At 38.6% G+C, this 27,054-nt stretch overlaps 1 protein-coding gene across 7 annotated transcripts in view; it reads right to left on the reverse strand.

Moving 5' to 3' along the window:
• Positions 1 to 2,221: 2,221 nt before the first annotated feature.
• Positions 2,222 to 27,054, reverse strand: part of PDE1A (phosphodiesterase 1A) — a 179,202-nt gene continuing 154,369 nt past the window's right edge. For 6 of the 7 annotated variants that reach the window (XM_042040479.1, XM_042040480.1, XM_042040478.1 and 3 more), the window contains 6 exons: positions 24,989 to 25,070; positions 23,588 to 23,708; positions 21,636 to 21,820; positions 10,898 to 11,173; positions 5,694 to 5,813; positions 2,222 to 5,365 (listed from right to left, as the gene is read on the reverse strand). In XM_042040479.1, coding sequence (XP_041896413.1) covers positions 5,737 to 5,813; positions 10,898 to 11,173; positions 21,636 to 21,820; positions 23,588 to 23,708; positions 24,989 to 25,070 — 741 coding nt within the window. In that variant the 3' untranslated portion in view covers positions 2,222 to 5,365; positions 5,694 to 5,736. The remainder of the gene's footprint in view (positions 5,366 to 5,693; positions 5,814 to 10,897; positions 11,174 to 21,635; positions 21,821 to 23,587; positions 23,709 to 24,988; positions 25,071 to 27,054) is intronic. The other variant, XM_042040484.1, reaches the window with a different exon arrangement.

Consider the following 27,054-nt stretch of genomic DNA (forward strand, 5'->3'; position numbering starts at 1 on the left):
TCTGTATCTACTATTTACTTGAAACCACACACATGTCCTCCAGAACTACTCTGGCTGCAGTCACAGTTCTGCCCTACCCCAAACCACCTTGTGCCTAGCAGAATAGGGGTCTTCCCTAGGTGGGAACTCTAAAACAAAGATGCATTATGCATTATATTAAAAAGTTTGACACAAATATGCTGCCATTAATTCCAGTTGTGAACTACTGATGAACCCCAAACAATAAAGGTGAATGTTCATTTCTGACTGGTAAGTAGAATACAGTTCTCTCTCAAACTTGAGCAGCCTCAGAGAAAAGGAAGCACAATTTCAATAAAAGCATTCAAGGTGGCCTGAAGTTAAACACGTGCTTTGTACAGAGCCGTTAGACCCTGAGTACCCTGCACTGCAGGGAAAAAAAAAAATCTGTAAGCCAGCTGAATACAGAGAAAGCAAGAGAGAACCAATTACTATCCAATTAACAAATTAATTTCTGGTGTAATGACATCATCTCTCTTGGCTTTCACGGAAATGCATCATAGGTGAATTTGGCCCTTTGGCTCATTGAATTTTTATTCAGATAATCATATCAGCTTTATACAATTAGCCGATACTTTCATGTAACTTGACGTTTATTCATGGTGTTATGATACAAGTCCCACAGTCCTTTTTGCAGGTTCAGGAGTGTTGCTTGTAGGTGCATCAGTATTAGGTCCTATGTGGTGATGAGATGGCTTTATAACTACAGTCCAAATAAAAGTGAAGAAACTTCTATTCTGCTTAACTATTCCATCTTGTAGCCAAGATTGTACCATTTTGATTTTGACCACCTTATTTAGCTACTTTATGTTACTTCAGGTTTGTAATAATGACCTATACAGGATGTTGCAAATGCATAAAACTCAACAGCTCTAAAGTTCATATCCTATGTAATCTGTCAGAATAGCTTATTTTGTTAAGCTATTATCTGTCCCAACTCAGCTAATGTAAAGTTCCCCAACAATTCTCCACACAAAGGTCATAAGCTAAGGACTTGCCTAAGCACAAAGAAAGTATTTTGCAGGAAAGTTCAGCCCAAAACAGTTAAAGTCCCTTTTTTTATGAGATTTTTTCCATTTATAACTCTGTGGTTATGACTTGCTTCTTTGTTCCCAGGGGAAAACTTAGACGTTCACAGTTTGATAAAACTTCTGAATGTTTGCCCTGGGACATGGAAAAGGAGTCTCTGGAAACCCATTAAATACTTAAATGACCAGGAAAGTAAAATTATTCCAGGGAAGTAGCCTAAATGTTTGCATAGTGTTTGACAGAGGACAGTTGCTTCTACTCATAGCAATAAAATAATTTCCACTCATTTTTCCATACTGTTTTTCAAGGATGCGATTTTTGAAAAGGGTTGCACTCCCCTCTCAGACAAACTTTTGTCTGCTAAACTGCTGTACACAGAAATCTCTAAGCTGCTGCTGAGGAATGCTAGTCATACTTACATGTTCCTCTTTCTCATACAATAGCTGTATAGTCTGTGAAAAAGACACATTTTAGACACTTTCCACTAGTGAGCTTGATTCGTTAATTTGAAATTATTTTCATTACAGTAGTGGCTTGTTTGACTTCTGGCATCTCTACAAGAAGAAGATCCTTTGTGCATGTAGCTCATATAGCACCTGGAAAAGAGGAACTGCAAAGAATGTGGTATAAAGTAGTTGTCTTGATTTATTTTCATCATGTAGCTAGTTAGGATTTGATACATGTTTGAATCTATGGGAGTCTTTCCATTCATTTTCAATCCAAGTAGAAAGGGGCCCTGTTTAATTCCATTTACACTGAACTTGGATTATAAAATTTACACCATGCCATGGAGGCATCTCTCAAAGTCGTATCCTTCCTGAAGAATTGTTGCTAACAAGTACAGTCCCCATGGCTCCTTCAATTTCAACCACAGTAAGAAAATTTTTTGTGTAAAAAATGTTTTATTGGTTATGTTTTCCTTCATCTGAGGGCTATTTTAGCCACAAAGGCTAAGAAGGCAAGACTCACTTAAAGAAATTGTTTTCAAGTGTGCTATGAGGATGTGAGTTTGTATGGCAAACTGGGACAGTAGTGGAAAATGTGGCATCCCAAACAGGTGGAAGGGTTGGAAACAACCATATATGCACTGTCACTTCTCAAAGACAATCATACACAATTGAGCAAAAATGCTCCAGGAAATCAAATTTGTAACTAACACTCAGGAGCTTCACAATCCTTGCCCTCAAATCAAATTTATTTGGGAATATCATCATAGGAAATATGGACAAATACAGCAGAATAAAAACACACAGTCGTAGATTGCCTTCTTGAAAATTAAATTAAAAAAATACTGGCTAGATCATAACCCATAACAATATTACATAATATATCTGTCATATATCTCAAGATAAAAGTACAAAATAAAACTCTTGAGGGCTCATTTATAGCTACAGCTCCTCAGTGTGCTCGATGCAGGGTACATGCCCAGAATGCTGTGGGAGAGACGCAGATGCAAACACCATTTCTCAGGGCCCCATGCAGTGTTTTGGCAGCGCAGCTTTACAGGTTTCAGAGATAAACTACTGTTCAAGAAGTTCTCAAGAAGCCTTTCTGCCATATGAACCCAAATTTCACCCAGCTCAAAGCCTTATCTAACACATGTTGCCGCTATCAGTGTTCTCCATCAAAGAAAATTTCTCCTCATCCAAACAACACACCAAACTTTGGGTCATGTCCAGGCAAAATCTTGCTAAGGATAAAGGAAGGAAGAAAGAATCAGCTGGCATTAACAAAAAACTAAGGACTCTTCTTGTATTTCAGTAACATCTACCACAGTGATAAAAACTGAATACAAATGAGCAAATAGGATTATTTATAGAAAAATCACTCTTCTATACTAATGAATAAGATCTGCAGGCAATGAGTGCCTCCTGTGAGACCAGGAGCTCCTTCTAGCTTCTCTAGTGGGAGATCTTGGTGCTCACTGTATCAACAGGACACTGAGCCCCCCACAGGATGCTTCAAGTTCTCTGCAGAATCTGTTATATTTTCTGCTTGTATTTCCAAGCAAAAAATTTTGCAGAGTAACAAATCTCAACAGGATAGAGACACAGAAAAAAACTTCAGCTATGGTAAAAGTCTGAAATTGAAAATACAATATAAAGATTAAATTCTGATTGCTTCAGACTTTCAGTCTCATTGAGTCATAAATTACCATGTTGAAAAACAGTCAGTAAAAAATATATAACTGGCCTAGTTTTTAAAGATAGTAGTGGTCTTTTGTTCTTTTCAAATTTGGTGGGAACTATAGATGATCAACTTACCTAAGGTTCTGACTTCTCAGATCTTAATCAAAAAGATTTTCCACTGCCACAGCATGTGGCAATTTACAATTTAAAAAAAGTCTTATATGACCATTAAATTTCTTCTCTTGTCATAAGGACAATAAGAAGCCATAAGATGGTTTACATTTTATTAAAAAGGAAAAAAAAGAGTCCAGCATTCCCAAAAAGGATGCAAAGGTGCACAGAGTGGTCCAGGCGACTAATGATTTGCTCAAACACTAGCAGAGAATATATAAATTCTTAGCTCTTAGCAAAAAATATTGATTGCATTATAACATCTATGATACAATTTCATCTGTTAACATTTCATTCGTTAACGGCACTGTACAGAAGTTTGTCCATGCTAAATACAAGCCTTGGACCAGATACACAAAACAACTTAAATGTATTTTTTACATCCTATATGCACAAACATTTCTTAAGTTAAAACTATGCACATTCCTTATGCATAGCACATATATGGCTTACATATTCAAAGACAGGAATTCCACCTTTTGGCATGCCCTTGTCCCAGGGCTCAGAGCTTACACTGTTCCCAGCTCAATTTTGACTGCTCTGCTGTCAGAAAAGAGACAGTCAACAGGTATGGACATGTAAGGGTCCCTCAGTGAAGGTTTTATGTTTTATGATTCCTTCTTCAGTTGGACAAAGCGTGCCCTTATTGAGGTGGAGCCTGATGCCTGCTGAGCACTGGCTGGATCCCTGAAGCAGCAGATGAACAGCACACAGGTCTCAACCACACTTGGCACAGAGGGGAGTGCCACTGCCTCCATGAGTCCCCTTCAGAGCAGACCATGGCTGATTAGAAAGACTTTTTGTTCAGTGAGGTAATAACCACAGGGTCCAAACAGGAGAACTGGGGAACTGGGAGTGCAGTGACCCCGGCCACCTGAGTGCCTACAACCTGAAGGGGAGCCTGGAAGTTTCCTGGCAGGTTCCAGCAGAGGGAAATGAGGTTGGCTGCAGCCATGTAGGACACCCAGACAAGTCAGGAGGGGTCATGTGCAGCTCGAGGGAAGAAGAGATGAAAATGGAGTTTCTTTACGGGCACAGTTTGGGCTGGAGGGCTCATTCTGAGGCTTCTTGCAGAGATAACTGCCTGTGTGCTCTGTTTTTGCTGCCCCTCAAAAAGAAACAAACTCTAGCAAAGATTTTGCAGGATGCATGTTGTCACCTTTGCATTTGAGATAAACCATGACATAAGGCCTCAGTGTCACCTTCCAATTCTGTCTGAGAGGCAACACAGCATTTTGCTGAAGTGAAACACTTTTCATGTATTTCTGTTGCTGTCTCTTCCATCCTACAAAATGATAAGCACCAGTTTCATGGTAGGGCTGACACCAGTGCTGATGTTTTTCAAAATATTACAGGATTCAGAATGTTTTAATCTTTAACACCAGATGCTGTTCAATTAATTTTAAAGAGATATTTCAAATACTGATTTGTTCAACACCAGTTCTGTCCATATGGCAGCCACTGCAGTGGGGAAGAATCTTCATTTGTGCAGGCTGGTCAGTGTAACTCTACAACTTCCCTGTACAGTCTACAAACATTTATTTCCAGATATTTTAAGGAAGCTAACAAGTAGGACTTTTATGGTGCATGCAGCATGATTGCATGAACAAGTATCTAGGAACACATTTCATTTTGATTTTCCATTTTCATTGGATGCCAGCAGCAGTGACATGTAACAGCAATCCCAGGCAGATGACAAACATCATGTTTGCACACATCTCGTGATTAACTGGAAATGTCTGGTACCAGTGATGCAACAAAGCAAGGTCCAACTTTGGCTGAAGAAATTATTTTGGCTAGTTTAGGAAAAGCAGAATAGAAGAGGAAATAGCAACACAAAAACAACTGAAATCTTGCGAGTTTTTAAGTGCCTTGAGTTACCAGCTCAGGGTTTTTACATTTTACATTTTTGAACATTTTGTTCAATCACTCTCCACAGAAATAGGATGATCCAAGAACAAGTTGACAGATAACAGCCTCTGAGATCACGAGGTAGGAACAGCTAGAGTTCTTCTCTCCTGCAATAGAGGTCAAATGAAAATTCATAAACAAAAGATTTCTGATACTACTACTACTTCCAATATTTCATATACCTGAATTGAGGATGATTTATAGCATGATAATTTAGTCTGACACTAAGGATTCAGATATTAAAAAGTACTGTGTTTCCCTTCTTTATATTGAATTTTTTAAAGATAACATTGAAAGTGGGGTATACCGTGTCCCCATTGCAAAATTTTCTAATATAAGCACAACTGGGATGGAACAAAGAGGTTAAGAATAGCACTAAGTCAGCCTTTATGGTATAAAACACTCCCCATTGGAAGAAAGAAATTACCAAATTACCTGTCCTGCCTGAAATGTCAGAAGCTTTTAAAAAATAGCAAATCTAGTTCTGTACCAGTGCTTCTGTCTGCTCCGTGGCTTTTACAATATCTTCTGATGTCTTACAGTATTTAGGCTCACCTGGAAGATAAAAAAATGTGGTTGGGAACCTGAATGAGGAAGTTAACCAAATCAAGAGAATCTGCACAGCCATAGACAGACAGAATCTAGTTCCTCAAGATGTTTTAAGGTTAAAATGAGGTTTCAGTCACTGCTTTCTTTAATTGCTTTCTCACCAGAATAAGCATCAGCTCAAATTAAATAATCATTATGGTTTATCCACAGGGCAAAAGATAGGATGAAAGCAATAGATCACAGCATGAAACAAAACTATGAAGACTTTTACAAGGGGGTTTGGTTTTGGTTCATTTTTTTCTTCCAGTTTAGTGAAAGTCAAAATTCACCCTCTGTGGAAAAGTGCTGTTTAAATCCCCTTTTCTGTAGGCTTTCAAATCAGAGTAAGTTTCTCCCAGATAATGAAAGATGCCAGTGTCAGGTTCTAAGAATTCAATTAATTCAATCAGATAGGAGCAATGACATGGAGTAACACAAGCAGCTTTCAAACTAAGTGATACAACATGAATCTCAAATCGACAATCATAGAATCAAGCTGTTGCTTAAACCATTCCTTCAGTTGCTTTGAATGAGTACAGCTGAGGAAATTTTACACTGAGATGGTAGGCAGGGTAGAATGTAGCAAAGTCACGGTGTTATTTACTAACTACATATAGTGACTTCTCAGTTTTATCCAGTTGATCCACCAGTAAGAACGCTGAACAGAAAATGTCAAAAAGGAAAAGCATAGTAGTCTCAAAAGTGGGAAGGATTACCTGGGAGAAGCATAAAAGTTATAAAAATAGAGAGGGGAATATTTTTGAAAGCCAAAAAACAAAGGTAGAAGTAGCTGAAAGAGAAAGCAGATGATGCGTGATCTGAAAGGAAAATTGGAAGATGATGGCAAGTTGAATGGATGATGGACAGTTTAGAAAAGAGAACAAGAAGAGAGGAAAGAAAACTCAAGAGAACAAACATGAGAAAAGAAGAAAATTAATACCTATGAATCTACCATGGCTTCATTGTAAACAAGTAAGAATTGCTACTGATTTCACCCTTCTTCCTGCTTCACTACCTTAAATTGTGGCAGTGTGTGCTGCCCACTCTGTAATGCAGCCACAAGCAGATCGGTCATATTCCCCAAGCAGCATCCTACATGATCCCTTATTTTGCATAAATTTAATGTAGGTGGAATACAGTCAACCAATACTTCAAAGGCTTTTAAAGTCTCAAAATCGGAATAACATTAATTAGAACAAGGATGTCTACAGATCTTTCAGCCTGTGGCTCTTTTTGGAGGGGTTTAGCAAAACTTTATTAGCATTATTATCCAAAAAAACAAAAAAGGGGGTGGGAAGGTGTATGAAAGTAAAAGCTATTTATCTAAATATTTAAATTAAATATTTAAATTAAATTTTATACTTGACATTTGAGTTTGTGGTTTGCTTAAAACAAAACAATTCACAGAGTTATGGAATATGCTGAGTTGAAAGGATCAACGAGTCCAGCTCCCGGCCCTGCCCAGCATCATCCCCAAGAATCACATCATGTACCTGAAAGCCTCATCCAAATGCTTCTTGAACTCTGTCAGGCTTGGTGCTCTGACCACTGCCCTGGGCAGCCTGTTCTGGCACCCAACCATCCTCTGGGAGAAGATCCTTTTGCTAATATCCAACCTAAACGCCCCCAGCACAACTTCAGGCCCTCGGATCCTACCACTGGTCACCATAGAGAAGAGATCAGTGCTTGCCCCTCCTCTTCCCCTCACGAGGAAGTTGTGACTGCAGTGAGGTCTCCCCTCAGTCTCCTCTTCTCCAGGCTGAACAGACCAAGTGACCTCAGCTGCTCCTCATGCACCTTCCGCTCCAAACCCTTCACCATCCTGTGCCCTCCTCTGGGCGGTCTCTAACAGCTTAATTTCTTTCTTACATTGTGGTATAAATTTCAAAACACTAAACACTAACTTCTAAGACATATATAGCTTTCTTCTTCTCTGTGCATCAGATTTTTTATGTGATAAAAAATGTGGTTGCGAATGGCTGTTATCTTATAAACCTTACCTTTTTTATAAACACATTATTTCCTTTTTTATTCTAACTTTCTCTCCATCCTTATTCCATGCATGAACATGGATGCCTTCCCTAAGTCCCTGAATCCTGGTTTACCCAGGGAGCATTAAGGAAGCAGCAGAACAGCAATCTGCTCCCGCTCTGCTCGGGTGCAGAGGGCTCCACACTCGCTGAGCTCCACGGGGCCACCGCAGCACTGGGCGGTCACCAAGCATTTGCATGGCACAGATGATCCCCTGATGCCACCTGCACCACCATAAATCAAGCTGGCATGTTGTTGTTGTGGATCTGCCCACTGCTGCTTAACCTGGTTATCCTCCAGAGGCTCTCACTTACTGACTGCCGGTGACGTTGAATGTGCTGCACACGCGATGGGACTGGGCAGTCCTCTCCTGTCATATAGAGTGAAGCTACTGGCAATCTGTTCTATCACGGATTTATTATCTCCCTTGCATTTTGATATTTAGGATTAATATGGCTATCATTACGAGTGAGAAGTTAAGTTTGCCAATTAACATTTATAAATCATTTAAATGTGGAGTTGTTTAATTAAACATAAGCAGTTTTTTAAATTAATGTTCTAATTAATAAATCACTCAGGAGAAAACGAAAATCATCGCTTGAAAAAAATCACCTTATAAGAGTTTCATTTAATCTTGTACCATTCAATTAAATGAAAGTGAGATGATGGAAAGGAAAAAAAGGTATTGTGTGGAAAAACAACATTCAGTCTCAACTGCAGTGGTTGTGACAGGGACCCTCCAGTCCTCCCTTTGCACCAACCACAACCCAGGGCAGAGCTATTCCTGTCACTAAAATGTGATGGTCTACAAGAACTACACCTAGAAAGAGATGCAATACAATGAGTGGAAAATGGCCCCTTTTAAATTATTTTTAAATGGGGAACCCCCTCATCATAGCACATCCAAACATTCATTGACAGTTCCCAGGAATGCACACACATCATCTTCCTGTGTTCACAACTGTTATAACTGCATCACTCACAGAAAACTTAACTGGATTTTCTGCTTTTCATAAAACACAGAACAATGACAGCTAACATGAAATTCCAACCTGAATAACCATGTTGCTTTTCTTCTTCCTTTCTATCTTACCCTCCTAGCCCTAGCACCTGCAGGTGCTCACTTCTCCACCCCAGGAGCCAGCAAGCACTCTGGACATCACCTTAGCCTTTTACCCCCCATCCTCAGTACAGAAACTACAGAAGTAGAGATAATGTCCTGATAGAGGTATGGTATCTCTTAGAGTACTCAAGTTTAAGATGTGAAACAGGGGAAAAATGTAAGGTCATGTGCTTGCTACCTTCTGCTTCCTTGAAGCAGCATTCCATTGAAAATGTCTTAATTTGGTTAAAAGAGTCCTGTCTGGATCCCCTGGATATCAACAGAGGTGCAAATACACTGTTAAAAATTTAATAGCTTCTTACCCATTTCATAAATTTTGCAGTTTGAAGTTTTAAGGTACAATGCATTCTCTAGAAAATTTCCTGCCTCAGAAAACAAATGAGATTAGCATTTTCTAAAATAAGAAATCTCTGTTCTCATTGGAAAGGTGGAATGTAAAGACTGACAAGGCAACAGAATGAACTAACTGCCTGCTGAGTTGTATCTGACCTCTCAAACATCATTTTTGTTGGTCAGCCATCTAAAGACCCACAAGTACAGCTACACCACAACTGCCTTCTGCAGAGTCTGAAAGGTGAAAGGTTCAGCTTTTCCTACTGCATTCCTCATCCAGGAGATGGGGAACTTCTCTAAGGCACTTTAATTGTAAGTCAAGCTTTAATACGAACCTGGTGTAAAAAATACATGTCAAAAGATAAAATGTCAGTTATTAGACAACTTCAAATGCTGTGAAAATAGTTTTAGTGTAAATATTTTGATTTAGGGCCCTAAATTAACCATCTGTTATTTCTGATGGAAAAAAACCTGTCAACAATAAAAGCATGGAGCCGCGGAATGCGGAAATCTAGAGTAAGTGGGAGTTCTCCATAAAAAGGCTTTTTGAGAAATATGCCAAGTCATATACTCATGTCTAAGCTAAGCATTATAAGCACTTCAAGGTTGCTGCTCAGACAATGCCATACTTCTGGCACAGTATTGCAAGGCTTGCTGTCATTAAAGCATTAATGAGTTTCGCATTTTAAGTAAAAGCGAGGAAAAGAAGTGTCATTATATGCCTTGATTATTCTTATTACACTCATGCCTCAAAGATTATTCTAACTATAAGCAAACTCAGAAAATAAAACGAAGATGCACAGCGTCTTTCTCTTCCCTTGGTAACATCTATTCCTCATTGCTTGGGCATGTTGCCCTTGATACTGTGTTGCAATCACCAGATACTAGACATGGTCATCTTGTGATAAAATACTTACACTCCAATAACATATTCTGACATTTTAGAGATTTTCTGGCTTCTCCACTTGTCTTGCAGCTACAGTTGAGAGACTGATCTTCCTGATTAAGAGAATGACACAGTCCCATGACTTCTACAGTTGGCAAATTCCATCTACTTGAACTTAACTCTTAAATTCACACGACCTTTGGTACAAAGGATGTGGTTTACAAAATAACAATCATATTAGGTGCCCAAACTAAGGGGAATAAATATTAATAGTGTAATTACTTATTCAAAAAGAAAGTGCTAGATAGTTCTGTTTTGAAAGTTTACCTTATTCTCCAGTAACAAACAGCTATTTAATTGTAAATACATATCTTTGAATTATTCTGGAATCATTCTTCAAGTTCAACTAAAATATATTCTCTAAAGAATTTTCTAGTAGATACCAAATAGCTGATATCAGGAAGTTGATATTTGATTATATGCTTCTATTTGATGTTTTAGGACACTACCACTTTTACACAGGCCTGAAGAAACTGTCCTGTGCTGGTGGTTTATACAACAGTTTATTTCAATATTTTACATTGCTGTTGATATTTGACAGGGAGATACCAGACACTGCTGCAGCTTCACCCTGGACAGCTTCATTAGATTGGCTGGTGCTCTGTGATGAAGCATTACCATTCAGTGGGTCTGTATTCTGTGTCTCTTGCTGGGCATCGCTGAGATCTTTCTGGTTCGGATCAGAGTTAGTGCATTTTTCTGAGCTGGATTCATCACTCAGAGGAGTGTCGAAAGAGACTACTTGTAGAACGATGGATCTGGGAGGACAGGATGTACCATCACTTCCCTGACTACTCTCATTTTGTATCCTTGTTGCCTCTTCCTGTAACTGTGCATCTGTGGAATTTCTGCTTTGGTCTTTTTCCTGTTCACCAACATTTTTCACAAGTTCTTCTACAAAGAGGGAACAAAATAGGTGAATTAGATAAGAAGGATATGCCACAATTTTTTGATTTCAGAGTAGTGACAAATTGAGCTGCACATGGGACCACTGTGAACATCACTTTCTGCATGAGGTCATGCCCACTGTGTTAATATGGGTCAGATTCTCTCCCGACTGCACTTTGCACTACTGCAGCTGAACTGTAGCAGTCCTCTTTCTGGTTGATGTCTAATACATACCTCTTTTTTGGCCATAATACAGAGCAAGGAGCATCATCAGACAACAGTAACCTGAAGGATGGGAGCAGGAGGACCCCTTGCTGCAGGCATGTCCGTCTGCAGTGCTGTTTACCACCACAGGACTAGGAAGGGCAGAGCCCATCAGGTCTGCGAGAGAGAGAGGGCATGGAGAGCAATGCCTCGCTGGGGATGGGGCAGGCATCAGAATTGAGGGGAAGCCCTGAAGGAAATTGGCCTATCAGCCTGGAAAAGTCCAAACCATCAGCTCACACAAGTTGGAACAAACTATAGGGGGTTATGCATGTGCTGTCCAGTACTGCTGCCATTATGGCTAATGGCACATACAGAACAGGAAGGAACAGATATGGGGGAAACTGCGCTTCAGGGGGCAGCAGCAACTGGAAAAATAATGTTTATGAAAGGCTCTACTCCTTGGTCTAGTGCAGAGACTTGGAGAACAGTACAAATGAAATGGCCCAGAGTAAAGGAGAAAGAACAGAACAGCACAGAGAGGTGTCACCAGGAATAACTAGATGAAAAAGAAACAGAGAATGGAAAACTTGTGATGGCAGGTGAAGAGTCCAACAAAAAATAAATGTGCCGTCTTCATGGAGGGCCTATTTGTCTTGCTATTATAATCTGTATTTCATAAATTTAGATTTTAGAATCTGTACACTAGTATAGAAGATACCAAATACTGTTAATTTAAAAAGTGAAAGCATTGCAGTTTGAACAACATGGGCATAAAACAGCTACATGATATTGCATAAAATTTCAACTTTGGATGTTAGAAATTATTAAGGAAGGAAACCAAGCATTGAGGTACTTATTGAGTTCAACTGGCATCTCCCGGAAACTCTGATTGTGAGTGACCAGTCCAAATCCAGGCCACAAGTGATTGCACATGACAACTGAAAGATAACCCAGAATGTAAGCACATTTTTATTGCTGTCAGCATTTGGCACCACCTTACTTTTCTAAATACAGAGAAAAGTTCCCCCTGAAGTACAACTTGGTCTGTGGAATGGGATGGAAGGGAAGACCTTCAAACCTCAAGTGATGTGCAGAAGCATGGAATAGTCAAATAATTTCCTTCTTCTGTCATTTATACTTTCTAGTATACTTTTTTAAAAATCAAGAACACTAAAATTTGAGCACTTTCTAAACTGTTAAACCATTTTTTCCTTGGTTTGGATTCTAAATCTTCTGAAACTTGGACAGGTAGTCTTTTTCTACAGACTTTAATGCAGCTCTTACAAAGAAGAGGTTGGGCTAAAACCATTGAGAAATATGTACATGGAACTTGATGCAAGTTATGTTCAATCTAGAGACGTTATTTAAAGCACCTGTCACTCATGACACAACCTACCTACATAAGGCTTTTTTCCCTAAGAAAGTTATTTATGTGCCATATTCGCCTCCAAATGGCAGAACTGCAGCATTTCTCCTTAGCTTTATAAAAAAACCCAAGGAAATTCAAAGATAAAATATTTCACATGCTGCTCAGATGCATCAGCAAGTTAAAACAAGAAAAGCTGAATTATAAGCACACATAAAACTGTAATATTAATATAGCTCACACTGGTGATACTTTTTCACCAAAAAGCTAGCAAGAAGAGAGTATTTTTCTCGCTGAATGTTGTTTTAGGACTATTCTAGCCAGAACTCAGGTGTGTCTTGGTGTAACTGGATGACTGACCATTTTATTCTCATATTAGAAAGCTCAGAATGTTCATATGTGCAAAATCCACTACTGTCTTTTCAGTTCATAAAGCCTGAATATCCAAACTTAAAATTGTTCTCATTCACTCCTTAGCAAACTTAACTGGCAAATGAAGATTAAGAGTTTAATCGTAACAACTCTGCTGGATTGTTCTTGACTTATGTCACAATGGTCTCTAATTTCTATGACTGCCCTTGAGATGATCTCAAACATGTCTGTTTAAGAATACCTAAACCAGAGCCAAACTCTAACTCGGGACTAACTGATGGATGGAGCTCTGAAATGGAGTATCTCTGTACCAGGATACACTTGATAACATACTAGTTAAAAGTTATGCCTTTTGCATTTAAACTGGTGTGAGACTACAGGAGTACCACGAGTGGCTGGTAGGAGTGACTGAGACTGAGAAGCCTCAAGTACAAAATCCTCTATGATGATGTCACAACTGCCATTAAGCTCCTCCCTCTCTTTTCTTAGTATGAAGTCTCTCATCTGATGGACATCTGACTCTATGTTCTCATTTGCTCTGCTCCACTCAGCTTTAACCCCTTTTTCATCTTTCAGAAAGACGAAAAACACTGGATTCTTACAGTCAGCCACTTGTGGAATATGCTAAATGTCCTGGAAAAATACATATTTCTGCTCTAAACACCTAATAATTGTACTCTATATTATATAGGACTTTTGTATTGCGTATAATACTTGGAATTTTCTATAATTTCTGCTGTCCTATCATTCTGATGAAACAGAATTATCTAGCAGTCTAAATAAGGCTGAGACTGGGACAGTGACCAATTAAGTAGAATTCAAGCATGGCACAGCTAAATTAATCCTGCTAGTGTAAGAGAAATGGAGCTGGCATAATGTCTGACCCCCACTGCTGTGCAGGAAGAATTGTAATAAACACTCTGGCAGTCTCTGCCTCCAGCCAGCCATGAAATGCCAGGACCCTCTGAGGGCAGTGGACCAGGCTGCTGCCCCTCACCCTGGACTGCATTTCTGGGAAGAGCAAGCTCCCCCTCCCTATGGGCACGTTACCATGACCAGCCAGAGATGGAAATAGAGTGTGTTAAATGAACAAGGTAATCTGGCATTTGCAACATTGTCAATATTCAATAACAATAAATAGATTAGTAAAGTAAAGAGATTAAACAACCACCCATCTTGGCCCTCAGAAAATTTTGGGGGATTTGGGGTGTGTCAGTTAGGCACTGAAGAGCTCAGGGTTTATCACAGCCATTCAGATAAAGGCAGGCAGGAGTACATTGTGCAGTGCAGTGAACTCAGGGTATGTGTTGTTGTTGCTACTGGTTTTGCTCTCTCTGCTTTAACTTGGCAAAAGTGACAGGAGCCAGGCCTGGTTATGTATTTTTCAGCTGTTGGGTTTGTTTTCTTTACAAGAATCCAAGTGTTATTCAGCAAAATTTGTGTGAATTCCTCTGTAAAATAAATGGCTTCACCTAACTGGTCTGTTTGGGGTGACTCAAGTTTATCCCTCTCTTCTGCTTTTCTGTGCCCTTTCTGAAATCCTGCCTTAAAGCACAGTCCTTTATGAGAAGGAACAATGGCATATGACACATAAACATGATAGAAGTGGTGTCTTTCTTCCCTTGTGTTCAGGCTGAGCTGTTGGCAAAATAACTGTAATGCAATATTTTTTTGTTAAAACTGGCAGGACTCATAAGACAATAGCCAAATTTCAGAATCGCTGAAAAATTCTGGTACTCAGTAATTTTGCATTTGCAGAAAATGTGTTAACTAGTGAAAGCAACTTCTTTCCTCTCTTCATCAGATTATACTCTTTTTTCATTAAGTCACATGGGTTTTCTGTTTTGTTTTTCACTTAAGTGTCAGAAAATTTAATTGAATTCTTTAAGTTCTTTATTTTTTATTGTTTGCTGGAGTGAGTGGGAGCCCTGAATCCCTTTCAGTCCAATGAAGTGTCCATGGAACACTAAAACTGTCACAAGACTCAATCTCTAGTCCCGTGCTGTAGGACTCTGTGGTGCCCCCAATGTACCACAGAAGCCCTGGAGGGTCTGTATTATCAACTACAGCACTGCTGCTTCCCACCAGCCCTGTTTGTTACTGCCTATGTATGCAGCAACAGTTTCAGGACGTGATCCAAGTGGTGAGGAAGCTTTGCTACATTTTGGAATTTTCTCTTTTGCATTTGTCCATCAACTTTCTTTTCCTCACCTTTCTGTGGTACAAAAAAGAGTGTTCAGCTGCTATGACCTGCACAGTACAGGGCTTATGAATTACCTTCCTGTTATAACAACTGCATCACTTGAGCATGTTTTGACCTAGCAGGAATGGAGAGGAAAAACACAAAAGCCATATGCAAGCAGGACATCTCCAACCAACTGATGGCAGTGACTGTGAACCCCAGTAAAACAAATATCTGCTGAATCACATTGCAATTTTCATTGGCTGCATTGACAAAAAGCTACAATTCTTTACCCTTACAGACAGACATGTTGACATGAAAGTTTTAAGCTGAGTTAGAGAGGAAAGCTGTTCATCTTCACTTCAGAATTAAATTATTTGAGGACTCTGTAATGAAGAATGCTGCTGGATGTTATGGAATCTCTGTGTATACTATGACAAACTTTGATTTCTAGGTTTGTCTACTTTTTTTTTTTTTTACTGTAAAACAAAATTTACAGAAAACAGTGACAAAAGACTGAAACCAGGACAACACGGGAAGGAAACACACCTTTCTAGAAGACATGTTCTCACATCAGCCATTTTAAAGAGAAAACAAAAAGACCAGGACAAAGCATCAAAATTTTGCAGAGAACAAGAGGACTGATCCTGGTGCTTCTGGAACTACCAAATAAGTTTAAAGACATGTCCAAAAGCTCCCAAACAGCCATGATTACCCCCAACTAATCTGCCATTTTCAAATTCAAGAAAATATTGCAGTAACCCACTGAGCTATTTAGATACTGATTCTTTCCACTTTCAACTCCTCACACAAATTTCATCACAGTTATAGGAGTATATAAAACCACTGCAAACCACGTAATCCAGTGGCACTTAATATTATAGCATTATGTTATCTAGAAAAATTAGCAAATACTAAATTAGCTAATTAAATCAAAACTTTACACTAAAGGATTTGGTTAAAAATAATGTGTGAGTTTATGGTTTCCTAGGGTTGCTACTTCTCCCTTTTACTTCTCTTTTGCTGTTTATTTGTAATCTCAGGGGCTTGAGTGCTAGAACTTTTGGGACAGGGAATGGGAAGGACATGATGCTGTGAGCCTACTAGAGGGAAAAGGTGATTTAAGTGATGTAGACTGTCGTGCAGAGATGGGCCAGCTCTCTGATGTGTACTCCAGGGAGATATAAAACAGATTCCACTATTAGGTCAGTTATCATTCCTTAGTCTGTGATTTACCAGGTATTGCCAATATCAAACATTCCTTCCTACTCTTAGCTCAACCCACTCCTTGCACTTACTCAGACCATGCTGAAAAATTCTCCTTTTCCCACTTAACACATTTCTGAATTAGCTCAAAAACTGCTTATGACCTAAGCATTTTAACACCGCAATTAAAATCACTGTCACCGATACTAGATGGGACTTCTTTAGCCTCCTGAATTGATTTTTTTCCAACAGATTAAAACCGTCCATTAGGGTAGATTTCATGTGCCAAACTGTCAGTCAGTTTCTGTCACTGTCACACACATCCTCCCACTGCCCGCCCTTCCTAGCGGCTGCTAAGTCACATTAACATGCTATCAGATCATCACTTTCAGATTTTCACATTTCAGCAGCTGCTACTCTCCTCTTGTTAGTGAGTCTGCAGAGAAAATCTTTCAGACAAAATGGAACTGAACCCTGTGGTTATTGTGACTGGAAGTATGCAGAACTGAAAGTGCCCGAGGGGGGCCTGCAGGTACCATGCACAGGTCTTTCAGAGGAGACATTTGTTATTCAGAATTGCTGCCTGTGGGGGGAAAAAAATGCTGGTCTCTACTCCATAGATGCAATAGTTGTTATTTTGTCACATTTTTATCATCAAAATTAAGCAGAGGCCAGTGTGAGAGACTCATTCAGCCTCACATCTTTTTCATCCCACCTTGATGAGGTCAGTCATCCCAGGCATACACTTTTGAGCCATGCAGCCCAGTGCACTGCCAAAAGTGTTGAGGACATATTCATCACTGATGTCTTTCCATAGAGATAATGCAAACTTGGGTCACATTCTGTAACACTTAATTCTTTAGAAGAGTTTCATAAGCATAAAACGAAAACAGTAAGTTTGTAATACAACTGTTGTTGTATTATCCTGAAGACGGGTCCGTTTGGTTGGCAGATGGACTTTTTGGTGTGTTGTTCTGCATGCCCCTATGTTGTTATATGACCTCAGCTGAGTGTCCTGAGCTGCCTGTGCCTGTTTCTGTTCACTATAAACAGAAAATAATGATATTTTTTTATCCCTGTAACTTTATTTACAATGATCTCTACTGAAGAAATTAAAGCATGTAAATCAGCAAGCATGATTACTAGTCCATACCCTTACATTCTGTTAAGAGTACCTAAGCTTGCCAAGCACAGATCAACTTCATAAGTAAATCTTTGGAACATTTTTATAGAACAAACTAAGCGTGAATAAAGGAATAAACATTGTATTTTTTAAATATTAAATAATTGTGTTACAATTACGTTCTAAGAAGTGCATGGTGAAGGATCTTACATTATAGTTAAATGTTTCTTCACAAATTCTGTGTTTCTTATAGCTTTCTCAGTAGGTCGATAACTTTCAGATCTTAAAATCCACTTAGAACACATCTTCTCTAATGAAAGAACCTCTCAGATACATCTGAGCACATTTACTGTCCATTTGCTACATCTACAATAATTGCAAACAGCAGCAGCCATCAACAGTATGTGTTGAAAAAAGCACAGGATGGAATAGTATCTTTATCACTGTGTTGAGTTGAACAAAGATTATCTGGTGATTGGGGCTCGGAATATTAATTAAACATCAAGACTTTCAAATTAGAATCCCAGATGTTTGATCATTATGGTAATTCCCTGTTAACAGCATCCCCTGAAAGGCCTGAGAAACATTCCTCTAATTCTCCAGTGGTGAAAGGTTGAAGACCCTTAGGCTATAGAGTACTGAGCTCCTCTGCATCAATTATACAAGACATGGCCTTTTTAGCAAAGTGGAGCCATCCTATTTACTGAGCCTTCTGAGAAGGAAGCTTTCAAACAGCTGCCTAGGTAGATAAACTCTTTCCTTACTAACACAGGCCTTTCTAAAAACAAAGCATGCTGTTCCTTGCACAAGCTGCTTGCTCTGAATCAAGTCTTAACAGCAACTATCTTTTCAGGGAGAGGTAGCTCCAGCATCTCCAGGAAAGCTTCCCTGTCAACAACACTGGCAGTGAGGATTAGTCTTTTCCTCTGGACTGTCTGGCACAGGAGTCAGACCATATTCTCCAGCCCTTGCTAAGGGAGCCCTTGCTCCTGATGAACTGCCTCCCAATTTGTGCTACATGAGTAATCTCTTCCTGAAAAGGTGAGAAGCTGGAGTGAGTTCAGATCATCCTCGGGAAATTATTTGGAACGTTTCTAGTTCCTTTCTGTATTCCTTGTGCATATGTAGTACTACATTTTACAGAGACAACTTCTCCTGAGCCTGAGAACTAAACTGGGAACAGTATCTGGTGTTTGCAGAGCCCATTGACAAGAATGCAGATGGTTCCTTTAACAGCACAAGCTCTGTTTGTCATAGTCAGCTCAGGAAGCGTGTTTGAAGATCTACACTAACAGCCAGCCTGTTTACTACCACGGCACAGTCCTCATACATGTGACCTCTCAATGCATTCAGCAATTTGTGACTTGTCATAAATTATCTAGCTAGGAACAATGATAGCACTTCTTTCACCGGGCAGTGATTTATCTCTGACATCTCTTCTCTCAGTATATGGTCCTACTAACATATGAATAAAACACTGCTTCACTCATATGCCCAAAGCAGACTAAAGATTTTTCATCAAGCATGGAGTCAGAGAAGGCAGCCTGAGATCCAGACAGGATGGGACTAATCATCTGAAGTTCAAGGGCTCCGGTAATTCACTTACGAGCTTAGTCAAACTTGGTTGATCTGAAAAGAATTTCAAGTGGAAGGGGGATGTAGTGCAATATTTTCTATTCTTTACTAGATGTTCACTTTGCACAGTCTGATTAAGGATTTTCAGCCTTTGCAGGGTACAGCTTCAAAGCAGATATACTGGACCAATTGAGGAAGACTCCCTCTCCCATTAAGTGACAAGGAACTTACGTGCTACCTCAGAAAGTGCTCTATAGAAGGCTATTTTTACTTAGCAAAAAACTCTTATAGCAGTCCTTAGGGCCCACATATGGGCTGTGGACCCAGATATTCCATTCCAAATGAATGGAAAATATAACTTCCACAACACTTGTATAATTCATTCCTCAGCTGTTAATTAAAAAAACCCTTACTATCTGTTTACTAAAAAAATATAAATCTGTACTCAAAAGTATTTGCATTATTCACAAGGTTTCCTCTACAGGCTAATCAGGCACCCTGAAGGTCTCCAGGCAACTACAGATATTGCTGCAAGTAGCCTCTTTATGGCAGCAGATTTCTATAAATCTTTTCCTCACAGAGTGGTTCAAAAAACCAGATTCAGCCACAATCACACAGAGACAATATTGTTCATCACACTCTGGCCTCAACACCAGCTATTTACACTTACCCATTAGCTTCCCTAATGTATGTTTTACTGCAGTTCCATAATTCTGTTCAGGAAGTACTTAGACACGCTTCATTAGTCAAGTTGATGGAAGAAAAGAAGGTTAGGACAACCACAATCTCAACAAAATCCATGGAGTCTTGAACACTAACATCTCTGTTTGTCAGAGCACTGAGCATGCCCAGAGTTTCTTGCGTTTTCCTGGGCCTCCTATTAATATTGACTGCAATCTTACCCAAAATAGTTTTTAAATCTCTTGCTGAAAGTAGCTTTGTGTTTTCAATGCCTGTCAACAGTCCAGTAAAACTGGGTTAAATATATTGGTAATTTCTAGAGCACAACAAAGCACTAGGAATGAAGGGGAAACCGTGCCCTCTGATAGCACTGTACACCTCCTAAACAACATGCCAAAAAGATGATGTACCAGAATCAGACTGGTTAGTTATATATAACTGGAAATGGCAAACTTCCAGACAATAAGTTCTCCATTATTCCACACTGAAGGACCTTTCATGTCACTAGCTCAGGGCTGCTTGAACTCTGCAGGCTATAGCTAAGTGGCCTTGGGCACTCTGATGGTCTTCTATTATTACTGACCACTGCAAATTAGCAGTTCTGTCCTTTTGACCAGCCAGTATTAGTTGGGCAAGACCAAAGGAAGAAATTGGCTATATAAAGCTTCTCATGAAGAAGGGACAATATTAATGGAATCCTCTCCTCAGCTGCCCCTTCCACCTGACTCTGTCAAGTCTTTGTCACAAAAGACGTACGGAAGCTTATTCTTAATATCCTCCTAATGAGAATATTCATTTGCAATTTAGCACTAAATTAGATTTTATCACTGTTCAGCACTGTTTTTCTGTCTTGTCTGACACCTCTTTGAGAAAAAAGATGTTGATTTGGATGATGGGATGAAAAGCAAGGCTGGCCCTGGGTTCCAGTATATCATTCCCAGCTGTCAGTATCAGGTCATGTACAGCAAGACCAGTCTCAGCAGTGAAATGTAATGCTGCAATATTCCAGGTACTTGCTAGGAAATAACACAGCCTGTGGACAAAATATTCCCGAATGTCATTCACTTAACCTGAATTGAAGCTATAAATTCTTTTTAACAATTAGCACAAAACATTTCAATCAGGTAACTGTAACTCCAGACAATTTTCAGGTGTGGTTTGTGAACTGAGATGCTTGATGCAGGTTTGGCTTTATTAACTATCTACTGGCAAACGAAGAGTCACTTTTGGCTTGCTTGGGCCTAATGCATGCAGTGATTGCCCAAATCTTTAGATCCACTGGGTCATTTAAATAATTGCCTACAGCATAGTCCCAAGAAGCCTGCAATACTGAATCTTGTTTCATACAGTGGGGAACAAATAGCATTTCTAATAGCAAAGTACAACTTCCATGTTTCTGAAGAAATGTGACAGCACACACTACTTTGAATTGTTGATTCTGGCATTTAAAGCAGATGTCAGTATCAGTTACAATTAAATGTGCAAGAATGCACATTTCTAAACCAAACCTCTAAAGATAAGATGTGCAGCACAGAGACTTTTAGGTTATAAGATTTACTCTCATCCCCTAACCACATACACCTCTTTAGACCTCCTGAGAGACCAGAACAGGAGCATCTAAAACAAACATTAAGACATAAAATATATGAATACAAGACAGCTATGCATTTTTACAGGTTGATAGAAATTAAAAAATGAAAGTAGGTAAGATCTTAGGGAGTGACCTATAAAAACATTCCGCCTTAACATATCATACCTTCTGCTGCTAATTCTTTCCATCTTTCTTTGTTTGCTTGAATAATCTTCATCAAGTTGTCCTTGAAACTTCTCAGGTCTACAGTTGCTAGAGAATTTTCTGTGTGAGTCCCTCCATCACCTGTACTTCTAAACCCAGGTCGTCTTTGTGATTCAGCATTGCTTACTGCTCCCAAACTATTTTGGCTGCACGAGGGAAAAAAACCCAAACTATGAACACAGTCAGGCAATTTTAATAACACACAAACAGTTCATCTGAATCAAGTTGCTTAGGAACTAACCTGAAATAATAGTTTTTACCAGAGTGTACCTAAGATACAAGATGTCTTGCTGACCATTTTCCAGGGAATTCTTGAAAAAATATGACAGCTGAAAATACATTACTTGTAATGCAATCTTGAAGGAAAGTTTACTCAGCCATTTTGGAGCAGTTTCTTAGCTGTGTTTTTGAACAGTGAATGGTATCTTTGGGTCTTACAGGAAAGACATCTGATCATTATTTTTTGACCCATTTAGAAAAAGGAAGACACGAAGTCTGACATGTATGAAGCCTACTACAGGTAAGTTTTGCTTGAGCTGAAAATTCTCTTCAAGCTACAAACCTTCAAGTGTAGTCAAAGCAGAATTTAAGATAGTGGCTTTAAAATCCACTAAATAGAGACTGCAGCTACTTTACACCCAAGGTAAGTAGAAGTGAAATTATTCATACATGTATATGCATATACATGCAAAGGTGGAAAAAAAAGAATGAATGCTCTTTTTTCCTTAGAATTAAAAAATAAGACCTATTTCCAACCTTGTGTGAGTACTCATGTCTTACTAGGTTTTGTTTACTCAGCTTTGCTGCACGGTTTATCTCATTGCTACCACAGAGAGATATTAATATGCATACAAATGGGTATCCATTAATCAGAAAAGAATTGCAGTGAACATACCAACGAGAACTTCACAAGAAGAGTTAACTCTAACTTCCATGTGCTCCAGAGATGTTGAATGGGATGCAATGGAAAGAATAGGCTATAATTCTATTGTTTTCCAGGCACCATCTCATAGCATCCACTCAGTAATGTGTGTGCAATTCTCTGGCTCAGACTTTTCTGTCATGCTATAGGCTCTCCACTCTCCTCGTAAGTGTGGCACTTGATTCCACACAAAGAAAAATCCCTTTATCCTCCATCTCACATGGATCATAAGCCCTTTTTCATTTACCACTCATTCATGAACATGAACCAAAAATGCAGCCTGAAGCTGCTAATCATTTGCAGCTGCTAATCACTCATCTGTGAAGAAGTGAGTGTGTAAACAAATTTGTCATCGGTAATACATTAGTTTAGCACTGTCCCCCAAAACACGAAGAACACCGTCATAAATACCTACTTCTAGTAACTTCTACTTGCTTCTAGTAACCAAAATATAAGAAAGAGCTAGGTTCACCCTTTTGTTACTAAAACCTAAGTAAGGCCCAGAAAATGAAAAATTGTCTTGCAGAGTTATCATTTAGTAACCTCAGGGAAAGCTCAAATTACAGTTTTAAAATGAAATAAAAATATGATAACAGAGGCAGTATTTGTAAAGGTAGTATCTGATTATTCAACAATGCTTTCAGCAAGGAGTCACTCAGATTACACTGACATATTTAGTTTGCTTTATAGGTACAGGAATTTCGATAACCTATTGCAAAGACTATATTTAAAAATTGTAGAAATCAGTATCATGGTTTATATATGTTTATTCTGATCATTATTGGGGTTTTGCCTTTTTATATGCACAACTGTTCAGTCAATGGGGTAAAATAGCACATTGCAAATACAACGCAGCCCCACAGGGTGGCAACACTGCACAGCTGTTTGTTACCTCCCCAACTTCAAATAACTGAGATAACTCTGAGAATGACGCTAGTAGGATTATTATGCGAGCTTTTGTTAGTTCAATAACAAAGCAGTGTATTCATACCTGGGGGTCCCAAATGCAGGACTTTCAGATTTTGTCGCTTCCTCTATAAGAGGCATAACAATTTTCTCCATTGAATCAGTAAGAAGAGAAAATGTTGGTTCTACTATGAAATCAATGAAACCTAAAGAAGAAGAAGAGAGAAAATCAGGTTTTACATTTCTACAAGGTTCAAATCTAAAAATAAATACTTGCTATCAGGCTGATTTTCTAACTGTAGTCCCACTTCAATATACTACATACTGCCAGTATAACCTCGAACAAAACAGCACAATTTAAACAAAAAACACCTGAAGCTGTATAGATATAAGAAGGTATTAATAATTGCAGCTTTTCATTTTTTTTCTTGTAAATTTTATGCACTGCAGAACACACCTACCATTTGAAATGAGTACTAATTATTGAATAGAAGGGAAGCTACTGTTGAGCCAGAGTGCTACAAGTCATGCTGTCTCTTTTACCATCCGGAGCTTCTTGCCAAGGAGTTAATATTTCAAATTGCTGTTTATTATTCTGTGGAGGTAAAGTGTTATTTCACAGTGTGTAGGAGGGTTCTGTCAAATCAGTGAAGAGAACAAGTAATATCCTTAGGAGACAGCATTCATCCCACAGTTCTGAGATGTCAGCTCTGAACAATGTCTTTTACACTCTAAAGTGCTCATCACGGTATGGAATGACACAGTGAGAGAATGAAGCATTATTCTCTACTGAGCACTTAACAGAAAAAAATATGTTAAAACATGAGCTAGCAATGGATTTCCAGATGTCTTTATGCTCTAACCATGCAACACAGCATGAAGGTGAGCAACAGTGATTCAGTCTAGGATCCAGCTTCTCTCCTGCAGTCAGTATGATGCTCAAGCATATTTGCCTACAAACTCCCAGTGAAATGGAATAAAGGATATGCAGAGTGACAGAATGCAGTCAACCTTGTCAACCCACGGAGGCTTGACCCTCTGTAGTTTGACCTGATACACTAATAGGCTTAACTGCAGTCCAGAGATCTGATATATTAATTAGCTCTAAGTTGAGATCATCTACAAACTGGTACTTTCAGATTATAATAGAGACAGACCTGTGAGTTCTTGAGCAAGAGATAAGCAGTTTGAGGACATGATCTGCCAGACTCTAAAGTGTGTACAGTAGAAGCTGGATTAACCTTGGTTAATCCCTCTCCTACTCCTCCTTGGCATCACATATGGTGAAATTACATCACGTTCTTTTGAGATCAGCACCATTCTGCTGTAAATGCACATGAGCTTGGTGAATAGATAGGTGCAAAGAAACACTTTCCATATAATGGAATTTTGAGCATTTAAAATTCCAAATGGGTATATGAAATGTCCTTGTGAATTTACATGCTCCTACACAGACAAGAAAAAGCAAAACACAGCTTGTCATTACCTATTTGAGACTGAGCTACCAAAGTGGACTTGCGGTCACAGAGAGGGGAAAATTGAAGACCTAAAGCAGCCTCCTTGTCTCCCTGCAAACAACAATGTTTAATATTATAAGCATATATTTGATAGAGGGACAGAGGGAAAAAAGAAATCTGAATATTCTTAGTATTTATTCAACGTAACATTTTATTAATTTATATTCCTAAACAAAAACATGACAGACAAATCTTCAAATCTTCAAATTTTGATTAAAAGTAAGAGGCTAAATTCTAACTTAGTTTTGGCAAATTTTATGTAAAGAAACCTACTGCAATCAAGTTCTCCTCAACAGCAAAGCATCTGCCAATGAGATTTAAAATATATTAAGTCCTTCAATATTCACAATTTAGTTCTGCTGATCCCAGATGTAATGGGACTAGAGACACTTAGACATGTTTGTAATAGTATGCCAAATGCTGAGTGTTTCCTTCTATTACATTGGTTCATCCAGCACATAAAAATCCTTCAATGGATTTACTCAGGTCAAGTGTATGAATTGACTTGAGCTTATTCTCACTAGAAGGCATTACTCTCTGCTGCTGAAGCCACAAAAAATAGAAATTCAGTTTCATTACAAGGACGATTTGTACAACCTAGCTCCGAAATTTTTTCAACAGTTAGCAGATTAGAAGAATCTTTTTTGTTGCAACAGTCTTAACAGACAGGAGGGTGTATCTCCATTTTCAGCATGGTAGACCAACTGATTTGCAAAACCTCAAAAAGGAAGTCTAGTGGAACAAAAAAACCCTGAAAAGACATCTTTCAAAGGAGGTTATAATTTGTGTTCCTGGACAAATCTGGCTGCCAGACACACTGACATTATAGATACAGGAAAACCTAGTCTTTTGCAAGCCAAATAAACCTATATATTTGTCATGGACAGTGCTGTTACATGATCATTCAGTGGGGAGCACTACATGAACATACCATTTTCCCAAGGAGAACTGGGAAAACAGAAACTGATGGATGAAGAGGGTAGTATCGACCTTCCTTAGTTTTTTTATCATGTATCATTGGAGTATATTTGGGAAAGGTGTAGAACCACAAAAGCAGTAAAACCAATCCAGCCACAGGAACAGATGCAGCTCGCAGATTACATTTCATGTGCAAGTGGAGAGCTTTATCACCATGGCCATTAAATTTTATATGCAAGTGTTAATAATTTGAACTCAAGAGTATGGAAGACGAACATGAACACTTGCTACTAGGAGCAGTGGGAGTGGCATCTCCATGTAAATACAGGAGCCAGATTGTAATATCATATAAATTGGGCTAGTTCTAAATATTTCAGCATAGTTTAATACAGGATTTCTAAAGTAACATAAATGTTGCAATCTTCTCTTCATTAGGTATGAAAAAAGAGAAAATTCCACACTACTTAATGGATGAGTTTGAATTTCTATTTGTTTTCAAGTAGCTCTTTATGGCAATTATGAATTGCTTTGCAATCAATGTAATATTAATTAATTTATTATTGCATATTAATTAATTAAGTGTCACTTAAGTCTAAGACTACTGTAAATTGTAATAATGGACACAGCACTGCTATTTAAACCAGTCATTAGAATTTAATGAAATTTAAAAACAAGATACAGAACAAAACAGAAAAAAAATTTCTTTGTCCAGGCCCTCAGCTCACTTTTAACTATTTTAGTGTCTTTGGATCTATTCAGACTGAGAGTAGAGTGTTATAGGTGCTGTGATACTTCTTTGAGTGACTTGAACTATGTATTTCTTTACTTTTAAGGATTTGAGATGGGTGGCTGTATTTCTATTTTAAACAAGCAACTCAGATTTTCTTTGCTATTACAATATTCTGTAGTTGTTGCTTTTAAACTTAAAGTGTGGTTTGGCTTTTTTTCCTGAAGTTAACACTAGGACATATTTTAACCATTAGCTGTAGTTAACAAAGACTTTGTCGAAGTGAATGTTCATTTTTTTGCTGGTGCTCACTACTTTGAAAGCTGCCTGTGAAAGCATTGGATTTGTATCAGGTGTTTCAGAATCTATTGCTTTTCCTGTAACATACTA

This window comes from Corvus kubaryi, unplaced genomic scaffold (assembly GCF_017639235.1).
Source record: "Corvus kubaryi isolate FWS band 111438036 unplaced genomic scaffold, C.kubaryi_AGA036_p1.0 37396, whole genome shotgun sequence".
NCBI lineage: Eukaryota > Metazoa > Chordata > Aves > Passeriformes > Corvidae > Corvus > Corvus kubaryi.